This window comes from Dysidea avara, chromosome 7, assembly GCF_963678975.1.
Source record: "Dysidea avara chromosome 7, odDysAvar1.4, whole genome shotgun sequence".
Classification (NCBI taxonomy): domain Eukaryota; kingdom Metazoa; phylum Porifera; class Demospongiae; order Dictyoceratida; family Dysideidae; genus Dysidea; species Dysidea avara.
In genome coordinates, this window is record NC_089278.1 from 14811137 (window position 1) to 14834371 (window position 23235).

At 37.0% G+C, this 23235-nt stretch overlaps 4 protein-coding genes across 4 annotated transcripts; 2 read left to right on the forward strand and 2 right to left on the reverse strand.

Annotated features, from left to right (window-relative positions):
- Positions 1-336: 336 nt before the first annotated feature.
- Positions 337-4187, reverse strand: LOC136260691 (adenosylhomocysteinase-like). Its single transcript, XM_066054518.1, has 10 exons — positions 4053-4187; positions 3497-3687; positions 3210-3438; positions 2883-2995; positions 2695-2778; positions 2142-2265; positions 940-1142; positions 765-887; positions 646-717; positions 337-595 (listed from the first exon to the last, which is right to left on the reverse strand). The coding sequence occupies exons 1-10, from the start codon at positions 4081-4083 to the stop codon at positions 464-466; spliced, it is 1302 nt and encodes a 433-aa protein (XP_065910590.1). The 5' UTR covers positions 4084-4187; the 3' UTR covers positions 337-463.
- Positions 4188-4918: 731 nt separating this feature from the next.
- On the forward strand, positions 4919-9252 carry LOC136261061 (uncharacterized). The gene is made up of 12 exons (XM_066055028.1): positions 4919-5014; positions 5454-5492; positions 5554-5598; positions 5652-5696; positions 5750-5770; positions 7280-7315; positions 7366-7409; positions 7467-7541; positions 7596-7636; positions 8910-8985; positions 9044-9074; positions 9127-9252. The coding sequence occupies exons 1-12, from the start codon at positions 4919-4921 to the stop codon at positions 9250-9252; spliced, it is 675 nt and encodes a 224-aa protein (XP_065911100.1).
- Positions 9253-10465: 1213 nt separating this feature from the next.
- LOC136261062 (uncharacterized) lies at positions 10466-17235 on the forward strand. The gene is made up of 17 exons (XM_066055029.1): positions 10466-10477; positions 11117-11260; positions 11318-11384; positions 12268-12329; positions 12382-12442; positions 12488-12534; positions 12634-12675; positions 12725-12801; positions 14512-14578; positions 14777-14834; positions 14888-14931; positions 14995-15079; positions 15135-15181; positions 15231-15374; positions 15648-15815; positions 15872-15982; positions 16563-17235. Exons 1-17 carry the CDS (start codon positions 10466-10468, stop codon positions 17070-17072), a joined length of 1746 nt encoding a protein of 581 aa, XP_065911101.1. The 3' UTR covers positions 17073-17235.
- Positions 17236-18241: 1006 nt separating this feature from the next.
- LOC136259963 (uncharacterized) lies at positions 18242-23188 on the reverse strand. The gene is made up of 7 exons (XM_066053544.1): positions 23067-23188; positions 21817-21970; positions 21086-21186; positions 20687-20891; positions 19992-20062; positions 18694-19226; positions 18242-18633 (listed from the first exon to the last, which is right to left on the reverse strand). The coding sequence occupies exons 2-7, from the start codon at positions 21962-21964 to the stop codon at positions 18429-18431; spliced, it is 1263 nt and encodes a 420-aa protein (XP_065909616.1). The 5' UTR covers positions 21965-21970; positions 23067-23188; the 3' UTR covers positions 18242-18428.
- Between the last annotated feature and the right edge of the window lie 47 nt (positions 23189-23235).

The window sequence follows — 23235 nt, forward strand, 5'->3', positions numbered from 1 at the left end:
AAAAAAATGCTATCCACAGATCAAGAGAGCAATCAAGTAACCTAATACAACATTCAGCTATGACCATTTAGCTGTATATCCAATGCAATATTTTAAATCAGTAAAATATTTAATAAATCCATAGTATTTGTAAATCAGCAGTTGGTGTTGAAATACTATTTGATTAATTTTGAGACAAACAGTGCTCTAAAAACCTTTGAATGCAGAAAACAGACCAGGTCATGAATAGATTCATGCAGACCAATTTCCAGTCTAGATGAAGAGCCTGAGAAACCAAACAGGATTATCCTCCACACTCAACCTATACTTAACAGCACGACTCCCTTGTTCTTCTAATCCACTCAATCTGTATATTATAAATATATGCGGAAAATGGAAAATGAATACCAATTTCCTTTCAATCACATACCCTAATTCAAAATGTCAATTAAACAATTCACACTATAGTAGTATATTAAATGGTCTAATAACGGTAGTGGTCTGGCTTGAAGGGACCACAACAAGGTACTCCGATATATTCAGCTTGTTTGTCTGTCAACTTAGTCAGCTTCACTCCCAACTTTTCCAAGTGTAGAGCAGCCACCTCCTCATCAAGCTAGCAATATGATAAATATAGCTGCTACACATAGCATTTCACTTAGCTACCTTCTTAGGCAGAACATGGACCCCTAGTGGATATTGATCTGACTTGGTCCACAGTTCAATTTGGGCCAGTGTCTGTGAAGGCTCAATTGTACACATTATCAGTTAAACATATACCAGACCTGGTTAGTGAACGAGTTACTCATTACAAAACTAGGATGACCGGTAGCACAGCCCAAGTTGACCAATCGACCCTCAGCTAACACGATAACATTATTACCACTAGGCAGCTTGTAACGATGAACCTACACAACAACATTATTAAATGATAGTAACTAGTGTAATGTACTAACTAACTTGTGGCTTGATCTCCTCCTTGGGGCAGTTATCATTCAACCACTTCACATCAATCTCACAGTCAAAGTGACCAATGTTGCACAAGATGGCGTTCTCCTTCATCACTTTGATGTGGTCACTGGTGACTATGTCACAGCATCCGGTGGTTGTGACAAATAGATCTCCCTTAGGGGCAGCCTCATCCATAGTGGTCACTTCATATCCTGAGTGATTATAACAACTATGTTACATACTTGCACGTAAACCTCACGCAAACATGGTGTATTAATAAACATGCCAGAGTTATTTAAACAAATAGAGTAGAGAGCCTCCTCTTGGTACAAAGTTAGCAATTGTACAGCAGTAGCTACGTTAGCCATACTAATGCAGCAGCCATGTAACAACTATCGTGCCTCAGTATAAAACATTCATCAAATAGCAGTGCCAAAAACAATGGGGCTACGAAGCCTGATTGTTTACATTGTGAATGATGTAATCAGACATAACACAACACCCATATATGGTAGCTACATAATACGAGAAAGTAAACACATGCCCATAGTCATCAATCTGACAAATGCCAAACAATGATTACAAGCAAGGTGAGATAGTTCAGGCGGTTACTTTTAAAAAGTAAACATTACTTCCATATACTACTTCATTTTAAAAGTTAGTTATACACTACTTTTCAGTAACAGGTGTGTTAACTAAGTTGTCTTATTATCTCTAGAGCAAAACTAGAACTCTTGTATACCTACAAACAATCGAACTACTGCATCGCTGATACCTGAACACAATAACACAATTGCAAGTTGCTATATAGCGCTTTTTGCTCTTCAGCTGCTTGTCCAAGTTCACTATCTGATGGAGTGACTTTTGCCTGAATAGCCATTACAAACCACCTGGGTATGCTATCATTATAGTCTAGAAGTCAATGGGTTTTTAAAATAAGAATGAGCTAAACAATAGTGCTGACATCATAGATTACGTATGCATCAAGTACTAATAGGGCATCCAATTCAGTTGCAGGCACATGTATTTATGTAAGGGATTGAATAGAATGTGATTCCTTGCCTTGCATTAATGTACTCGGCAATGAAATAAAATTTCTGGTTCTTATGTACTTGACAAGCAACATAAGAATTAACACAAAGGACACATAACTAAATATTCTACAGTATATTGTGAGTAGCTAACTACTAAACAGTCACTACAGCTCATACCTTCCATTGCAGCTTGAAGGGCATTAATTGGATCAATCTCTGTCACAATCACACGGGCACCAAATGCTTTCAATGACTGACATGATCCCTTGCCAACATCTCCATAACCACCCACCACACACACCTAATCACAACATACAGTACCACAAGCAATTCATCACAATTCTCCATTGTTATACATCTTTATTGGGGGAAAATGCTAAAGTGTCCTGATTTCAGGAGTCTAAACATGCATACATTCTTACATCAAGGACCATGGGCAACTATCCTGTCCTTATAAATAAGTGAGGCATCTTCATTCAGGGGTCTAAATGCAATGAAAATGGGGTTATGAACAAGTGTCCTTATCATCAAGGTGGTATGATGTGGTCCCACTGTACAATATTACAAGGTAGGTTATCCTTTTAAAATATCACAAGGTCAAGCACACAAATGAATAATTTAGTCAAAGCAGAGACATTTTTAATATTACCAAGACCTCGTAAGTGGCAGCATGCATGTTTGTACTGATTAAAGCACTTTGTTATGTGTGTCCAAGTTCCTAGTTTGTCACCTTTCCTGCTAACATCACATCAGTTGCTCGCTTGATACCATCAACAAGAGACTCTCTGCAGCCATACAAGTTGTCAAACTTGCTCTGAAATGTACAAAATATAACTAATAACAGCACACACAATCTGATAGTGTGTGTCTGCACACAATATGTGGTGAGCACTAATCAGAAGTACAAGGAGGGCTCACCTTAGTCACAGAGTCATTGACATTGATAGCTGGCACTTTCAGTGTTCCAGCCTTGAACATTTTGAGCAAGTTATGAACACCAGTAGTTGTCTCCTCTGATATTCCCTTGATGCCTAGAGAGACATCATAACAACTGCATATTAAATCATCAGTTATCAAGTATCTATGGTGACTGTGAAATAGTTACATTAACAAGGTCAGGGAAGAATCGTCAGGGAAGAATACAACAAAGCTAAATGAAATTACCCTCTATCCCATTGGATATGGAAGCAAAATATTTAATCAAAAGGTGGGACTATAAGCATCAAATCATGCTACATTTAGTACCTGGTAAGTATTGTGGATACTTGGAGTGTACCAATTTGGTCAAATCTCCTCCATCATCCAGTATCATATTTAAAGGCTGGCCATCAGGGAACACCAACGTCTGTTCAATACACCAGATGTATTCCTCGTCAGTTTCACCTTTCCAAGCATACACCGGTACGCCAGCCTTTGCTACACCAGCAGCAGCATGATCCTGTGTGGAGAAAATGTTGCTGGAGCTCCACTGGACCTGTGAAATGTAATACACTAGATAATGACACTGTATATGATTAATGTATATCAAGTACCTGGGCTCCTAACTCAACTAAAGTCTCAATCAACACACCAGTTTGTATGGTCATGTGAAGGCTGCCAGTTATCCTAGCTCCTTTCAGTGGTTTTGATGGTCCATACTTAGTACGCATTGCCATCAGACCAGGCATCTCATGCTCGGCAAGTGTCAACTCCTTGCGGCCAAAATCAGCCAATTTGATGTCAGCTAGCACATTGAAATAGATGCAGACTAACAGTGGATACACTTTGAAATACTTGGAGGAACCATAAATTTGGCACACGTTATCTGCACGTGTAATTATTAATTATTATAAGGTGGTGCCACTCTTCAACAAAGGTCAAGTAGAAGAAAGGTCAAGAACAAAGGGTCACAACACAAAGTGAAACAATGGTATCCACATTCTTTTGTAACAACATTTAATACCTGTTCTCCGCGTACCGAGCGCGGTCTGACGGTCTCTCGATTATACGAGCAACAAACATACGACTAGGTCTAGTTTCCCAAGAGTAACGTGTTTAGTTTAATCACATACATTATTTAAACTACCATGTAGCTTCAATGCAACTCACCAACTTTGTAAGGGAGCTTGTCCGTAGCCATTGTCCAACTTTCACGTGTTCGTGTCAAAAAGGAAGCTTAACCGGATGTTAGTCACAAGTGTAGAAAATCTTGCAGGCGCTAAATAAACATTACATCGATTTCACGTGATTCAGGCTTTGCATGATGAATAATGAGATGAAAGCAAGGATGAAAGTGTTGGTTAAACGACCCACTTCATTATCACTGACGAAGTCAAGGACACTTAGAAAGCATTTTCGCTAATGACATGCATACCTTCAACTCGTGGCGAGAAAATCCATAGTCTTCACTAACACCAGCAAAATATGTCACATTTTGCAGTTCACACTGGTCCTGGACGTTGCTGAAAAAGCGTGACTGGAAATTACTTGCAACGATATGTACCGCCTAAAGGTAATATTAAGGCGAGCTTGGGCAGGGCCCATGCATTGTCCCCTCATATAGTTAATAGCTACTGAGCTATTTGCATGCCATGCTGTTGAGACCTGATCTATAATAGCAATATTAAGACAGTAGATAAGGTCATAAATCCCTTACATGTGGTAAACACCTTTGGAGGCTCTGCCTTTAGTGTATCCCAACATTGTTTGGTGTACTATAATTTAACAACCAAGCCTGATCATGAGACCGCTTTCACTGAACAAAGACAGGACTGGTCAGTCTTATGGCTTTTCCTGTTTCATCAGATTCTGCAGGAGTTGGTGTCATGGGCCTTCAGTTTCTGTTTATTATTTGCTGTATAATATTCTGTCATTTGCACATGTTCGTACATTTATAGCCTGGAGCCGCTTCCAACGGTTTTGGAAATTTAATGGTGAGAGGTAAAAAGTCACGGATTTCTCCACTGATAGTAAGGATGCCTTCACAAACTGCTGTGGACACAGAGAGTGACTTATCTAAACATGTTGCAATTATGTCTGGATTATGTGAGACAGAGGATAGAATAAGCAAGGTATGCAATGGGGCTAGACTGCATGCTTGTAAAAAACACAGGGGAATGCAGTTGCTTGTTGTTATCACAGTCCATGTCAGTGTAATTATAAAGCTTCAAGGTTTGGTATGATTTTTCAATTTTAAAGAGTACAAAATGTTCACCATGCATGGATCGGGAAATCGACCAAGGTATAGTTTTAGCCCTGTGTACAGTTTACATTTTTTTAAATTTAGTTTTTCTCAAAATGCATGCTTGTGCGAACTACACAAGTTTTTGTTGAGAAGGTCACAGATATAGTAACTATAGCTAGAGCAGACTATAAAAGTTGCATTGTGAGCTTGTAATTCAGCTATCTATATAATTATAGTGCATTAAAATAGAATTTAAATCAACCCACCCAAATATAGCTATTTTGAGTACTGGTGGATGGGAAACTAATAATTATATCATTTCTCAGATACTACGGGGCTATGAAGAAGACTGCACTCCTAATGTAGTAAGAGAACATGATGTATGTGTACATTTAACATTTATTCTAATGTTGTATACAACATGAGGACTACGATGATGAATACTTCACTGGACAGCGAAGATATAGTTTGGTATTTGAGACTTTAGTCAGTATATACCTGTGTGTATATGTATTTTTAAATAGAGAGGGTGTTCGTTTGATAGTGGCAGTGAAGGATCCAGCACTAGGGTAAGAAATCATGAGTGTGTACAATGTCGTAGCATTGTTGTCTTTTGTTATAGGTTCTGACATCACTGAGAGATGTGAGTAAAATATGATATTATAATCTTTAATGGAAAATTTTGATGAATTTTGCAATAATTATCTTGCATTTTGTAATCTTGCCTATTGTACCTAGAAAGATTTGCTAGCATTGGTCATTGAATCTGCATAATTATACCACTTGAAGACAGTTGCCATAATCTAATCTAAAACTGCCAAGCTGTGAAAAAGGGTGCAGTAACAGCATAATATCAATGCAGCCGCTTGACCACCACCTTTGATATCACATCTTTTTCATACTAACTTATTTTTGAAAGTTCTTTCACAGCTTGGCAGGTTTTGGTTAGATATCATTTCTTTTTGTATTTGTAGCTATAGCTATGCTGGCTTTTGTCTATCCCTACAAGACAGAAGAACTAGATTTTAAAAGAGATTTGTACTCTTTTGAAATTGTTTATTTTACTTAATGTTAGTTGCTAACGTTGCATGTATATGTAAAGAGATCTTGCTACATACAACTATAGTTGGTTTTCATGTTATAACTCATTGATATTTAACAAATTTCCATTAGGTTTGTACCTGACATGCGAAAGAAAATACAAATCACAGCAATTAAGGCAGACTGTTCTATTAGAGATCTTGATTGCAAGACTCCTATCATAATATATTTGATATAATAGCCTATTATTGAAAAAAAATTTTTTGCAGTACTCTAATAGAGCACACATTTTTCTGAACACTTCTAATACAACACACATAGAATGTTCTAGAACAATCTAGAATTGTCATGGATTGATCTATGTAATTATATTCTGGTGTAGTAAACCAGAACTTACATCTGTAAGGTAGAAATTAAGTGAAGTGAGCGACTGACAGCAGTGGCAGAGTGGTAAAGGATTTAGTCGTATAGGTGTGGAGGTTCCTGGCTTGAACCCTGGACAAGGTTTTTATGCATGTTTTATTACTTCTCGGTGACTGTTCTATTAGAGTATTGTGATCACACTTGTTTCACATGTTTAGTTTTTGCTCCTTAGCTAATAATCTCAGTACTTTCTAACCACAAAGGTTTATAGTTACTTCATATGTACAGACTGATTTTCAAGCTATTCCATCAAGTGGATTACCCTGTAGGCATGTCAACAAATTTTCAAAATTGCGCATCATAGTAATTCCCTTGTTCTTAATTTGATCTGTACAAAAATAGGACTATTATTATGCTTGTACTACCATACAAATTTGAAGTAAATCAACTAAAACATGCAAATATGCATGTAGCGACCTGCTCGATATGGTCAGAAAAAGGCAACCGGTTTCACTGTTTAGTTAAGTCATTTAAAAAAAAGCTTACTACACTAGGAGTAAATATTTGTCGCTAAAATACAGATTGGACTTCAATGATTTGTATATATGTCCACCTGTATATCCAATTAAAAAGTTTTCATTAGTTTAAAAAACCTATAGTTTCACCTTTAATTGTTTCAATAGTGAACAATTACAACAATTATATGATGTATATTATTAACTATTATTATTATCTGTATGTTTCGTAGTCACTCAAGAAGCAGTTCAATGGCTTTTTAACTGATGTGAGATACTTGTATGCATCTGAATATTTAAAATACCTTTTAAATTGCAGGATTGTGTGGTGGAGATGGAAGAACCAAGCATGGAGGAATTTGTGTAAGAATCATGATTGTTATTAAACAATGTATGTTCATAATTGATACTTGCATATAGTTCAACCATAGATCTGACCAGTAATCACTTGAGGAAACTTGATGAAATCAACCAAACAATCCTGAAGCTTGCAAGGTTCCATTGGTACATGCTATAGTGTCATTATTGTTTGCCTACACACACACACAGGGAATCAAAAGCTGTACAGCCTGTTCAGCAGGATAAAGCAGGTATAGTAAGGAGGTTGAGAGACTATATAACTAAACAAATTATTATGTTGTGTGGCTTTGCAACTGGACGCAATAGAATAAACACTATGCTCAAAGTGACATCTCACAACAGTCTTCTAAAATCTTTAGTTGTCCAACCAATTTAAGACTGCTTTCTTAACTGTGTATACCAGTTCTTGTTGTCACTATAATTCAAAGTGTAGTCATGGTAATAGTACTCATGTTTTTCTTTATGTACCTCACTAATTGAGACCACAATTTTTTTTAGATGTAGACATAAATCTTCAAAACAATTTAGACAAGATTTCTTGTTTGTATGAATCATGTACTTCCCCAGAATAGTATGGCATACAGGCTGGCCATACCTAATGTATGGCATACAGGGCTGACTGTACCACTACTCTTGGTGTAACGCTAACATTTAATCATGGGTTGAAAGGAAATGGATCAATTTCTATGTCTCTGTGTTACAATATAGCTCTGCCTGTGTGAAGAATATAATAATATATGGATCTCAGTGAACTACCTATAAAACCTTAATGTTATAATACATTGTATACAGACTGGTTCGACAAGAGAAGTTTGTCAGATAATGTGCATGCCTTTTAACAAGCACATAATAATGTACATTTTTATTTGATAAAAGTTACTGCCTTATGTACAACACAGCTCTCAGGACTGCATGATTCCAGTCTTTTAGGTGCATGTCTGCAGCTAGCATCACAAAGTGCAGCTAGCATCACAAAGTGATGTAGTGCATTAGGGCTGGAACAGATAATCCATCATAGTATTATTCAGATATCCGGATGATAATTTGATGCCATCAGGATAGCTTCTAATAATTTTAAAGCAATTTTATGGTAAATTTTCCTTGATACATAGCGGTTTGCACAATAACCTTATCATCACTACAAACTATAGTTTTCATATGAATATTATATTTGTTTCTATTCTAAAGTACTAGTAAAACAAGCATGTTCATTATAAAATATACAACACTTATATGGCAAGTGATGATGTCGCCATCTGTAGGGTATCTGGAAAGATTTTGTTCAGGATATCCAGATAGTACAATTGCTATCCATTTCAGTCCTAGTGTGTTGATTGTAGTACATAGTAGAGCCTTTCTCATCATATTGCATGAACAATTGCAAGCTAAAAACACGAGATTACTTTTTCTGAGCAAATCCACTTGTGTACTTTAACTGGCATGTAGCTGTATAGCTCACATTCTGTGTCTCACATTAATTGTGTGATTTTCTTGCATGGTTAGCAGCAAGTGGTCCAAACGATCATCAATACAACCATTTGATGAAAATGTACACAGATGAGGCAATGAAGTCATCAAAGTAAGTGTCATCTACATGACTTAGAGAATGATAATAAACATTGATTTGCTATATTTAGGTTGCAAAAGGTTGTGAATGACCAGGGTAACGTAAGTACTATTACATGTAAGATTTAGCTCATTTATATGGCAATGGATATAGGAGCTGCAACAAATGAAAACAGGCTATAGCATACTAAGCAGTAAAAGCAAAAATGAAAATGAGTTATATCAGCAGACGTTAACTAGTTTGACAGAAGCTAATCAGGTATATATATGTACTAGATAGTATCTTCTAGTATTCCTTAAAATGTTTAACTGTTGACATAAATAACAAGCCACTTGTACATCCTTATACTACATGCTAGCTATAGGTAGCTAGTATAGAATGGACAAAACTGGAAAAGAAAAAAAGAAAAAAAAAACGGCTATGCTCTTCTTTGAGAAGTGGCCAAAATTGTATGTTAGGGCAGAAATACTCTAATAGAACCAAACATTCAAAAATTTCATTAAAGCTGTGTTAATTTGAAGACCAATGCAATTCAACCTTTTCTTCTTGAACTCTATCTCACCTTGCATCCTGCCATGCCAACTTTGAAATTAAACTATTACAAAAGCCTAAAACTAAAAATACCAACTATGTATTTGATCAGTACAAGTTTTTTTGGAATAGCTGAGATCCTGTAGAGTAAATAGTAAATTAGCTTCAGCTACATAGTTGATTTTGAGTTGAATTTTAAGCATCCTCAAAACTTAAAGCATTTGCAGCTATCAGGTCCCTTCAGTTCTACAGATCACTCAGGCTCTAACTGAAGCAGCTAGCTCTACCACAACTGAATTATTCATTTTGTCATCTTCTGGAAAAGAATCACATGACCAAAAAAATTGTGTCTGCTTGTGATATACTACTACAAAGAATTTAAGTGTGAATTTTTAGATCCATGCTGTGCTTTTGTATGTGGTCTTTTTGATTAGATCATAGCACAGTTAAAAGCAGAAATGCGTGCATCAGAGTATAAAAGCAGATCCCGAAGGACAAGTATTGCATCCAGTGTTTACCAGGTATGAAAGCTGTTGTTTCGTACATAGATATTTCATGGTATTTATAGATGCCACCAGAATCACTAGCAAGTGTCACATCATTGGCCGTTGAGCCTAACGAATCAAACAATAGCAAAATTCAACTGGTTATTCCTCAGCCAGGCACTAGTGATGAAACGCGTGAGCATGAAGCTGGTGGTGATGATGTTGCTGCTAAAAGTCTAACTCCTGCAGCGGTACACTAATGTATAGTGAATGTATTTCATTATTCCTTGTTGTGTATTAATGTAGGCTGAAAATAATACTGAGGAGAGGAAGATCTCCAAAAAGGTATAATACAGTGGGGAAGTTTGGCATAGGGGCAGTGCTGTACTTTCAAACTCTTTCATTTATTGCTATAAAAAGAGTGCCATTAGAGCTGGTTTAAAAATTCATGTTTTGCTGTTGTGTAGAACTAGTGGATGGGGAAGGAGGTAAGAGCATAACAGATTTTGTAAGAACACAATGGTGGTAGGCTTGTCTTCTCCATCATCACATGGCTTGAGTGTCACAGCAGGGACAGCTGCAGTACCCATGAGTTCATAATGATTTGTACATTGTTTAGTTCTATTGCTAATTACTTTCAAAATTAAAGTTTACACTTATTCTAAAATTAAAAGCAAATTTTCCTTGGAACATGCACACTTAGATGGCTGCATATGATTAACATATATTTGCCTGTTGAATGCTTCACACACAACCATGCAATACTCACTCCTAATGTTATATAGAAAATTGTGTATGAAAATATTTACCAAGTCCTTAAGTGTTATTGCTTATACTACAACATATGTAAAATTACAAATACAAAGAGAAAAGAAAAAAGTTAATAATAAATAAAAACAAACAGTCCATAAATTTGGAGTGGACAGAGTCTAATGATAGTATAGAACCTGTTGTAATATGGTCACATGTATATAAAGGCCACCTCTAAAGGCCAACTTTAAACTGATTTCTCAATTGAGAACTTTACACACAAGCAGCCACCTGACTATATTAAGACCAAAAAATTTTGGTCCAAAAGTGGCATAGACAGGATCTACTGTACATGTATTGTGGTCACTTATGTTTAGTATGCGGAGTGCAAATCAAAAGTGATTGACAAACATCTCACATTATTGGAAGAGTTAATAGTCCAAAGTAACAGCCAGATTAAAGTGGCACTGAAAAAGAAAAGTGAATTGATTGTGCAACTTAATTTGGATATATATGAACTGGTACGTTTGTATGTGTCTATGTGTACTGAATGATAGTGTGTTGTGTTTGTGGACTAGTGTCATGGAGTTTACAGCTGTCTGTGTGAAGCATCTAATTCTGCTGTCTTCCTATTAGGAATTGATGGTAAGTGTACAAGTTGGGGAGTTATCCCAGGTTTGATTATTGTTATAGCCACCCAATTTTATAATATTGTGGGTTTCAAGCTGTCAAATTAATTCTTGTCCGCTAGAGAGTAGGTTGTTCCTCCACAGTTTACACTGTAACAGTCTTTTATATTGGCCAGCAGTTGTAATTACATGTGAATTTTTAACTTCACTATCATATTCACATCTCATAGCATGATGTAACTTGGTGCAGCCAGGTTACATCATGTGGCTATGAGATGTGCTAAAAATATATAGAGCTAAAATTTATCAGCATCATGATGGTTATTCTTGGCCGCCACATTTTATTTCACAACTTTCAAAACCCAACTTGATCTCAAATACACATTTGTTGAGCTTAGTTAACTCCATAGCTATTACTTGATTTCTTTTAAAACTTTGTGGCTACTATTTGGAGACAAATTTTCCCATCAGTACTTTATTCTGTAGCTGGATGTGACAACAAATCAGCCATTTTGTTCTAATAATTAAGACACAAGATATTGCACTGTGTAGCCAATAAAGCTGGTGTACCATATCACCAACACGAAGTTAGAAACACAATTTTCGTGTGTAAATACCTTAAAATTTTAGATAAGCTCTATATATCAGAATAGTTACAAATTATTTACTTATCATAAATTGACTAGTATATACAGCAAAGTGCACACAGGAAGTGATTAAATACAGTGTCACACATTAATTGCAAAGTACTATCAATAGTTAAAGTGCACAAATTTACAAAACAATACCAGGATGCTTTAATAAAACAATCATCTACAAAACTAGTAATGTATTCTAATAGAACAGTCAATTTGTTGTGCTGCGTGTTGTATGTAAACTAAACACTGTTGATATCACAGGTTCAGAGAAACTGTTCACTTTGTTGAACCAGTGTACGATAGCATGGAATTCACAAGCAAAAGTAGTACACTAACACTGTATTGTCAAGTGAATGTTATCAACAATTTATATAGCACTTGAAGAATGAAAGTGTGAATGAGTTTCTAAAGCAAATGATTGACAACACTGAGAAAGGTCAGGTGCAAATTATGAATATGAGTACCAAATGTTAACTATCAGATGCTGGAAATGTGTCCATTGAGATTGAGAAATTCATCAAGCGAAAGGTGATTGCTAATACTATTATATGTCACTTAATAGCTTAAAGTGTAACGATCATTACATTGCACAATTGCTTAAGTATAATGACTTTGTTTTTATTATAGCTCAAGTCAAAAAAGACACTGCTAAATAAGGAAATTAAAATGGTAAATTGTATGTACAATCACTGCTGTATTGTACAATGAATTGATACAGTGTGCTGTGGCAATTCAAGATTGGTTGCTTAAAACAATTGTGGAAATTCAAGGAAATATTCAGTCAATACAATTTTGGTAAGGTTGTTGTTGTTGTTTGTTTATTTGTTTGTACACAACATGCATGGAAAATATTGTAAGACAGGGATTCTTACAAATTTAGCTTCTACCCTTCCACAATTAAGCTCTGGAACGATTTACCTTTCGCATCATATTACAGCTCATTAGATGATTTTAATGATTATGATTATGATGTGATTTGGGTTGAGGCTTAGAAGCCTACACCCATTCAATTACATACATACACATACATAAATTAGATGCAATAAACAAAAATTAACTATGAATATAATTATTGCATTAACATAAATCTATAGTCATAAAAGTAATTATCTACAGCTGATTTAAAATTATTTAATAAAGAATTTCCTACAATATCACTCGTAAGATTGTTCCAATCATTAATTACTCTAGTACCAAAATAGTTGACCCGACATGAAAGGTGGGCAGGGGGCTTAAGTAATTTATATGCATGACCTCTAGTTTGTGTATTGTGGGAGAAAGTAAAAAAGTTGGAGTGATCCAGATTGAAGTAATCGTTCAACATCTTGAAAAGAAATATTAAGTCACCACGTCTGTTCCTGTACAAAAGAGATGGTAAATTCATTGATGTCAGTCGATCTATGTAAGACTTGTCTCTTAAAGATGGTACTAGTTTTGTAGCATGCCGTTGCACACCCTCAAGTTTACGTTGATCTAATACATAATGGGGTCCCCAAATTACATTTCCGTATTCTAATATTGGTCGAACCATTGATTTGTACAACTGTGATAGTACAAATTCATTCAAATCGATAAAGCTTCTTTTCATACAAGCCAATACCCTGTTCGCTTTCATTGCTACTTTAGAAGCGTGTTGGTGGAACTTTAAATTCGCATCAAATATAATACCCAAGTCCTTATGACAATTAACTGAGTCCAATGAGACACCATTAAGATAGTAGCCTCCAAAGCTGTGTGTGGCTCGACCAAAGTGAATCACTTTACATTTAGTAACATTGAACTTCAGTTGCCACACATCACACCATTTGGCTAGATTATCTAAATCAGTTTGGAGTTGTACATGGTCTGCCAATGTAGAAATGGTTCGTATAAGCTTGGTATCATCTGCAAATAAAAACACATGACTTGAGATGGATTTCGGCATATCATTAACATAAATAAGGAAGAGAAGAGGTCCTAGAATTGATCCTTGTGGAACACCACTCTTCACATCTTGCCAACATGATTTTTCCCCATTTAAAACAATGCGCTGTCTCCTATTGGATAGAAATCCATCAATCCATCTAAGAAGGTTGCCTGTAATTCCATAGTGTTCAATCTTATACAATAAACGTTTATGTGGCACACTATCAAAAGCTTTTTTGCAGATTTAAGGACAAGATTAGAATGTACTTTAATTGATGATGATTTTATTTCCCTACCTCCCCCTTCCCCCAATTGAGGTTGTACAATTATGACTATATTATATTATCTATATTGAGAGATGAAAACAAGGCCGGGATCTACAGGATTTAGCTCTCTGTAAATAACCAATGAAATCTGAGTATTCTATCTTGCTGTGGTCTAAACACATTACCATATACCGCGTATGCAAACACATAGTCAGAGTATCTATCAGCCTTCATAGTCACTTACACAGCTCCTAAAATTAATGGAACATGACCATATAGCTAGCAGTTTTGCATATCATGTATGATACTTGCTATAGTGGTCGTTTGTATTTAGCCACCAGTTGCAGATGAAAGACTGTGATGACAAGAAATCTCACGAACTACATGATGTTACCAATAAGGTATTCACTTATTGTGCATGTACAATGGAGCAGTCAAACAGTTGGAACCACCACATTTTTCATGTGTCCTTTTTGCCTTAAAAGTCAACAACTATAAATTCTTTTGGTTAATTGCTATTTTTGCTGTATGTGTAGTGTTAAGTTACTAGTTCAGTGTACAGGCTGAAATTAGTGATGATGTTAGTGTTTGCCATGCAGATTAATGCCACTCTCAATGAGATTAGTGCAACACTGAGATTGTTGAAAGTCAAAGATGGTAAACATAACTAACACCTATTAACATCAATCATGTGCTTTGACTCTACTCAGATGGTTCAGTGCGTTCTGTTAAAAATTCAAATAATAAAGTGAAGGTGTGTCATTAGTAGTATAGTGTCAGCATCTCATGATGACATCATCATGTACTCCCCCCATAGGAGTGCTTAGTTACTCCTAAATCTGATGAACCTCATGACCTTGCTATAAGCCATGTATTCCTGGCACAAAATGAACTGTTCTCAGGTATACTGACATAGTGTTGTTTGGGATTAAACACTAATAATAAACTTTTCTTCAGCTGTGAATACTTTGAGAGGAAACATTGCCGCTCAACTTCGAAAATTGGTACATTACAACAACAATGTGTTCTAATAGTAATGTTATCGTCCTACAGTATGGTGTTCATTTGTGCTCTTCATCTTGGAGAATACGGTCATTTAACCAAACTACAAAAAGGGACACAATGGAACATCGGCCATCTATTTGTAATTTCACTAGTATGGAACAAGACCAATTGCAAGCCATTAAAGCCCCTGCGGTTAGTCGCTTACCTTATAGTTAGATAATTTTGAGGGTTGTGACTTTCAAAACTGTAACTGTTTTTTTTTAGTTGTGCTGTTGAGAATTTAAACTTATTACTATGGTAGCAGATTTAATGCACTAACTAAACTGACAATACAAAAGCTACGTGATATGAAGTAGCACAACATCAACTTGAGAATTTGTTGAACTAATTGACAACTCTTGAAATTTTCTTAGGCTATATGGCACTTTATATGAAACTTGTAATTATGAACAAGTTGTTATTTAGAGTGATATTCACCCAACTAGCAATCATCTACTCAGTCAAAACTCAACACCAAAGCTTAGATCACAGCCCTTACTACCATCAAGATCAAAACCTACAGCAAATCAACTAAACAACTACCCACAACATTATCAACTGGCACAAAATGGACACAACTTTTTAGTTACTGCGGTAAGTAGCTATATTATTACAAACAAAATACAGTGGTATGGTTTCACTACTTCCAGCCACTGTATGAGACCAGCAGTGAGTGTTCACCAGATCAGCAGGTTGATCAAGGTCCTGTAGGTTTACAGTCATCTAATGGTAATCCTAGTCATCACCAGCGTGCACCAATGGTAAGTGCTCAGTGCTGGGCAAGTTACTTTTTAAAGTAACTAGTTACATATTACTTACAACTGAACTATTTAGTTACAGTTACATATTACCCATAAAATAAAGTAACTATAATAATATTACATATTATATTACTTTGTGTCCACAACCTGTGTGAAACTACAGCTGAACTACCACCTTATCACATGACATGATTTCGTTGTTGGGCAATGTGCAAATCTTGGTTATAAGTAAGAAGCTGGTGAATAAGCTTCATTCAGTGGGCTTCATTACTAGGTGTTACTCAGTGAATTACTAATGAGATTAGTAACTTCGTTACTTATAGTAATAATATTACATTCGTTACAGTAACTATATTACTTAGGTAACGTGTTATAATTGTAAATAAAGTAACTTGAGTTATATTACCTGTTTTTATAGCGTATTACTTAGTTATCACAAAAGTAATAATATTGTGTAACGTGTTACTCCTAACACTGTAAGTGCTGTAACCCTCATTTATAATTCTGTAAACTGCATGGTATGAAATGTAGAGCATATGTATTCACAAGCTTAGCTAGCTGTATTCCTCTTCCACTCTAGCTATCAAAACGTCCATCTATCATCACTGTATCTCAGATCCAAGCTCCTCAATCCAAAGTTAACGTACATCAAAGAAAGCCAGAATCATTTCGTAAAACTACAACACAGGAGAGAATGCAAAATTATTTCAATCATTTGCAAGTGAAATACTCTGGCCGTTCACAGCTTGAGGGAGTGGAACCACGGTCTGTGAGTGCCTTATCACAAAGATCAGTCTTGTCTCCTAATACATTTAATGCTGGACTGAATGTTACTACTGGTGGGTTTCCTCAACCAAAGAGAGCTCCTATGCAGAGGATTGGAAATTTTGCATATCCCACCAGGAAAGTTTCAGAACAACCTGCTGAATTAGATCCTCGTGGCGTAGAAATGACATCAAATAGTGGTGGAGCTAATGGGAGTGTAGAAAGGAGACCATTTTCTGCACTCTCGGGTAGAAGTTTGCCCAAGTGGAGCAGACTGCATAATGCTTACAGCAAGCAAAGCAGTTCAAAAAGGCCGCATGCTTAACCTTGCTACTATACACTAGTAGCATACTGAACTGACTCATAACTACTGTGTGTTCACAAATTTTTGTTGTGATAAAGACTGTCAATGTATATTTGGCACTTTTGATTACTGTGTGTACTGAGTGTATGCACAATTTGTGAGAGATGATTGGCATGTGTATTGAAAGAACAACAGAACAAACTTGAAACTAATTACCTTACAACTGTACGTCTCTTTGTAGTGGTAAAGAGGCCACAGTGGCAGTTGTGTGTATAACAATAGTTATTGCCGAGGTTACTGCTGATCGTGAGGAACTATGCCTTTACATACTGCATGGTGTCTGCATCTTTTGACTTTATATGCAAACTTATGTGCCACATCAGTATTGGCAATCATGTATGCGTTATGCACCTATCAATGTCACGCCCCACCTACCCCAGGTCGGGCAGCAGGTGGGGATTTGTCAACCAAGCTCGTCCCCAGGGTAAGGGCATTTGCAACACGAATATCCGTACTTTTCCATACTGTTGTGATTCCCGGGATAATTAGTGGGGGATTCGTAACTAAAAGTTGTCTCCAGGCCCAGGGGCGGGGAATTTGCAATCTCGCATTTGCAAGTCCCCAACAATCTCCACCTCTGCCCGACCTGGGGTAGGTGGGGCTTGACATTGATAGGTGCATTATTATTCCTACATCTGTACATACAATTGAAACAGCTTCTGCGGTCTAAAATAAAGCTTCTGCAGTCTTAATGGCCAGTTCAGCACGATTTTGACGATGCACAAAGCATAATCTATGGAACATCTTTCCTTGGCTTACCTTCACCCTTCATTTTGTCGCTTTGTGAGGGTCCCTGACTACACGTATAACTTGTTAGTTATACTTGGGAGAAAGCGTCTGGATTTCCGCTAGCATCTATCACGAACGCTAGCTTAGCTAGTCTTTTCCGTCCGCGCCATGAATTATTCCGTGGCAGTTTTTTTAGCCACCACCAGCTTACGGATTGATCACAGCCACTCATAAGAAATTATTGCGACCATCAGCGGCAAACCTAAGCTGAAGAAAGGTTTGAGCTCCACCTTACACATAATGCGGAACTTGTATCGCGGACGGAAATACAAGGCCGGCTACGCGGCTCTCCGTTCTACATAATGCAATACTCACGCGACATCACGCGCATTTTACACGAGTACCTGCCACATTTAATATTTTACACGGGTAATCGGTACAGAGCAACAAAAAAACATACAACAGTAACAAAACTACAAGTGAACAGAATAAATACCGTATACAGAGTTATATTATTGCAATCATTAACATTATAGTGTAGGCGAATTGTAAAATGAATTAAGCTGATGATGAAATGAGTACTGTATCTCATGTAGTTTTGGTATGATGTGTTGCTGAACAGTCACTGTATTGTGAAGAACGTTGTGAAGTGGTTGATGCTGATGTACTGCTATTAGCTGGTCTGGGCTGAGAGGTATTGGTCTCTTCTACACTGGGGTCACAAGCTAGTATGTTACTGATTCGTAATCTTCGCTCAATGCTAGCCCGACTTCTAAATGTGAAATTTTGAAACCTATAAGAACAGGACACAAATAGTAACAATAAACACTACAAACAAATTGTCTTGTCTTACCTGCTAAATCTACCACCACCTTCTCTCTTTCTCCTATACAGCAATACTCCACATATTATTGCCACTAATACTACAAGTGTTGATACACATGAGCCAACCACTGCTCCAACTATAATAATAGTGTTTTTATTACTTGTTGATTCAACAGATTCACTAGAATTGGTACTGGAGCCACCAGGGCTAGAAGGCTGCTCCACTGGCTCACTGCGGCAGTAATCATTTGACGCTGGCACATAATACACTGGACAATAACGATCCACTACCACACTGTCACTGCGTATCTTCAAAGTTGGTTTAGTTTTTACCCAATTCTGTAATGCATTCAGTAACTGTGTAGTGTTCACCTCCCCAGTGGAAACAATTCTGCCAGTGAATATCCCTGTTTTAGGTCCTAAGCACAAGAAGTCAGTTTCCACAAGTCGGTAGTTTGATAACTTCAGATCACATTTAAACAGTTCTCTGAATCTTTCAGTACCAAGTACAGCCAGTATTTGATCACTAAAGTTTCTACTAATTTTTTTCTCCGCACCAGTCTGTAGATGTCAAACAGCAGTAGTAACACACATACAAACATAAACACTGTATACATACACAGTGTACACATACACACTATACGCAAACATGCTTTTGTCTGTACACACACCATAGGGCAAATCAATATTTAAAAAGTGCACAATGGAATGTTATCACATATTATATGCAAGATAGCAAGCTGGTCGGACAACCACAGGTGAATTGGTAGTGGAATGATGCAAGACCCTTAGTGCTACTATAGTCATGTAAAATAATGTACCTCTCTATAAGGATGTACCTACAATGGACAATCAGTTGTGAAGACTGTGGCAAATTGGTGACCGCCATGTGTTATTTTCGAACCCTGACTCCTTTCTTCTTTATAATGGATTAGGTTTAATTCACATCATCTCATTAAGTATGAATGCAGTAGAACTATCTACCTATTGAATCTCTCAATAACCATTAGGGAAATGTGAAATCTTTGTGCATGGTATAGTACTTTTAGTAATGTGGATCAGTTCACGTGGGCTTGTCCTACTCCTTGTTAACTAGCCATATATACTATGGTTTGTATTAATGGATCCAACACCTTTTACCTTTGAGCACTAAAATTTTTTGATAGCTACATTCTTGGCATTTTATGTGTAACAAAGTAAGCAGTGTATCATGAAATTCAATACATTGCAGTGTGTGTGAAAGTTGTGCCAATACTGAAATGCATTTATTGCGACAAAGATGATACGCTAGTACACACAAAAACACTAAAAATAATAAACACTCACTTTCTGCAGTTTTTTATTACAACTTTTGAATGTATAAAAGTTCAACTTGATTTGGAAGTGAGCCACAGCATCTGAAGAAGGAAAACAACACATTATATTCTCATTTCAATTACAACACTAACTCAACATGCACTGGAAAAAAAACTATGACTAGCTTCAATGTTGTGCGTTGTGCTCAGTATAGTGTGTGTGATATAAAGTGTTTGCAGGCTTGTTAGGACAGATGAGGTATAGGCTACATGTAGCATCAGATGCTGAGCATGTTAAGCCAACACTACTGCAGAGGTGTTTGACAGTCTACCATCGACCAGTAGCACAATTCTGATTAAACCAGCAAACTAACCATCATATGCTACTGGCTGGCAATGATAGGTCAGGGGAAGGTCCTGGCTCAAGCCTGACCAGTATTGTAGACCCCATATAGTGGTGGGAAATGCAGTCACCACCAACAAAGAAATGTGCAGTGATGAGCACACATACTCACAATGACTGTCCTAACTGAGTAGTCCCAAACATTTTGAAATGTGTGAAGGTAACATGACTCTCTCAACCAAACAACACATTAATAAACAGATATGGTGTGATATACAAAGCATTAGCTACAGCCTGACAAGTGCAGGTAGTTCAGCTGCAGCAGCTGTCAAGTAGGGAGGCTCACTGTCACAACTACTTTATCATGCCAAAAATGTACTTACCTTCATGTCCTGGTAGGTTAGTCACAACCACTCTCTGTTGTAAACACTGGTTGTCCCCGGCAACAAGCAAGGTGATGTTATAAACAGCTCCAGGATTGTATAGAGGAAACACCACTTGACTCTTGTTGGTTGGGACCTCTTTTGTCTCTGAGAACATTTGCCAGCCAAATGTTGTGTTGTATGTGGTGTTAACCACAAACTGCACCTGTAAAATAAGTGAACCAGTGATTGAGTGATCACCATGGGTGTGAGCATGTGATAGAGTTACTGTGACATTACAGATATAGATGTCGTATTATATTAACTATCTGTCTACAATGAAATGTTACCACCTGCTGTGTAACTTACAAATGAAATACTACATATAAGCTCAGCTGACTATCAGTAATACTAGCTCACCTTATATGTCCATCCTTTAGTTGGAGCAGTGTATCTTGATGTGTTCCACGTCACCTTCAGATTCCACTCATCTTTGGCATAAGCCATTAATCTTAAATCATCTGTACAATGTACAACAGAACAGCCTTTAGTTCTACCTATTATGCCACATAAGAGTGTAGCTTATGCCATTTGATACATCAAAATGGACACCTAAAATTCGGACAACTTGGTAATCAGGACACTTGTCGATTTGTATTTGCATAGCATTCACACAGTCAAGACAAATCACTGATAAGGATATATTCAGAATCAGAACACTGTCTATATTACATTAGTACACACTTAGACTTTCAAAATTTTGACATACATGGTCCCCAGGAGCCCATTAAGTACTGCGAGCCCCTGGTCCCTAATAGAGGCATTCTACTGCACTATGAAAGCACCTCACACCACAATGAAATATTACCACAACCAAGACCCACAGTACAACTCAATAATGTCCACATATAGCCATATCAACCAAATGCCAATCCTGTCTGTTGGGACATAAATCAAATTAGACTACCTTACAGGGAAGCACACATACAGAGCAGCTGACATTGATCAATGTAAGAATTCCAACTTCATAATTGCAGTACAATGGCTCTATACACAGAGCCCCTTGTGTTTACCTACCACCCAATGGATTCAGACAAGAAATGACTACACAGTACATCAACAGCTATGATTTATTAACATCCACTGCTCACCCCCTATATTATATCCTCCACTTCCATCAACATAATCTGAATCATCTTCTAGTGAATCGTCAAAAGTGAAGTGGCTACAGTCAATGCCACTGGCCACATGACAGTAGCTCCATAGCAACACACCCAACCACAGTGCTAACAGACCCATGGATACCTGTAGAATAATCATTATGGCCAATGGTAATTAGATGTAAAAACAACAAGACCACTTTTTATGAATAAAGCAACCAGGTGGGTCTATTTACATAACAATCATAACAGGCAATGAAAATAAAACTCAGGTACCATGGTTGGTCTTTTGTAAGGGATCAGGGGACAACCACACAATTTCTTAGTAATAACAATCATAACAGGCAATGAAAATAAAACACAGGTACCATGGTTGGTCTTTTGTAAGGGATCAGGGGACAACCACACAATTTCTTACAAACAAAACTACTCATCTGGAGCTGTGAGATTATGAAATAATAGCACAATGGTGACAAACTATTACAAAAGGTGTTGACAGTAGAACAAATCACTATTATTACTGTGGCATTGTAAACAAATTACTCTGAATGTGCTAAAAAGGTAGTTTCCATTATTCCAAATGTGCCAGAGAAAGTTTCTATTGTGCTAGGTAAAGTTCACCCCATTAGAAGACCTTGCAATGGTCTTCAACATTACAATCCTACTGGCTGACAAAGTATCAACACATTAGTCAACTACACTATCTTGTTAACTTGACAGACATTACACACCCTAGCATAGTTAACCACAATAAAGACTTCAAAGCGAAAATCATTATACACGTTGTTGGTTATTAGTACTATGGGATATTGTGTAGGCGAACTAGTGTCTGAGAAGCCTGTAACAACAATACACGAATTCTTAGCCATCCAATAGCATATCGGCCTCAGCAGTGGCGAATAAGGCTAGAGGAACACTTTACTCAGCATGTGTAGTACCACAAAAATTGACCATAATAATTATATCGCTTAATCATCACCTCGCACTTGAACGCTAACAATTCGTGCCAGCACGCGTGCTTGTGTACAGTATTAACTGTAGTTCGTCACATCGCACTACTTACACGCTCTTTCACGTATACGCACTTCGCTATATCCCATGCCAGTGATATTTGGCACGCGAGCTAGCACCCTAATAGCGACGGTACTCAACATGTGGAGTAGACAGTTCGAGAAGGCTAACACGATACATAGACTTTATTATGATAGCTAGACATTCAGTTACAGTAACGGTTTACTCACGCTGTTGTTTCACTCTTGAGGACCAAAAGTCACCGCGAATAACACACCGCACCAAAAACAATACCGAGTTCCTGAACGAAGCCTTTCATTCACGTGATCGTTATTCATATGTGTGGTTTCGCTACCAAAACAGGCTAAGTATTTACACACCCCAGTCGCCGCTGCTTTG

Bases quoted from the DNA above. Each gene is read 5' to 3' on its own strand.
- LOC136259963 (XM_066053544.1), bottom strand. From the start codon at position 21,964: ATGGGTCTGTTAGCACTGTGGTTGGGTGTGTTGCTATGGAGCTACTGT. The intron at 20,892-21,085 runs GTGAGCTAGTAT...CTTATTTTACAG, and splicing joins CTAAAGGATGGACATATAAG to GTGCAGTTTGTGGTTAACAC. The intron at 20,063-20,686 runs GTAAGTACATTT...TTCCTTCTTCAG, and splicing joins TAACCTACCAGGACATGAAG to ATGCTGTGGCTCACTTCCAA.
- LOC136260691 (XM_066054518.1), bottom strand. From the start codon at position 4,083: ATGGCTACGGACAAGCTCCCTTACAAAGTTG. The intron at 3,439-3,496 runs GTACTTGATATA...TACATTTCACAG, and splicing joins TAGTTGAGTTAGGAGCCCAG to GTCCAGTGGAGCTCCAGCAA. The intron at 2,996-3,209 runs GTACTAAATGTA...ATGTCTCTCTAG, and splicing joins GTATCCACAATACTTACCAG to GCATCAAGGGAATATCAGAG.
- LOC136261061 (XM_066055028.1), top strand. From the start codon at position 4,919: ATGCCTTCACAAACTGCTGTGGACACAGAGAGTGACTTATCTAAACAT. The intron at 5,771-7,279 runs GTGAGTAAAATA...TATGTTTCGTAG, and splicing joins TTCTGACATCACTGAGAGAT to TCACTCAAGAAGCAGTTCAA. The intron at 9,075-9,126 runs GTAAGTACTATT...CAATGGATATAG, and splicing joins TTGTGAATGACCAGGGTAAC to GAGCTGCAACAAATGAAAAC.
- LOC136261062 (XM_066055029.1), top strand. The intron at 12,443-12,487 runs GTCAGGTGCAAA...GTTAACTATCAG, and splicing joins GATTGACAACACTGAGAAAG to ATGCTGGAAATGTGTCCATT. The intron at 12,802-14,511 runs GTAAGGTTGTTG...GTTTGTATTTAG, and splicing joins ATTCAGTCAATACAATTTTG to CCACCAGTTGCAGATGAAAG.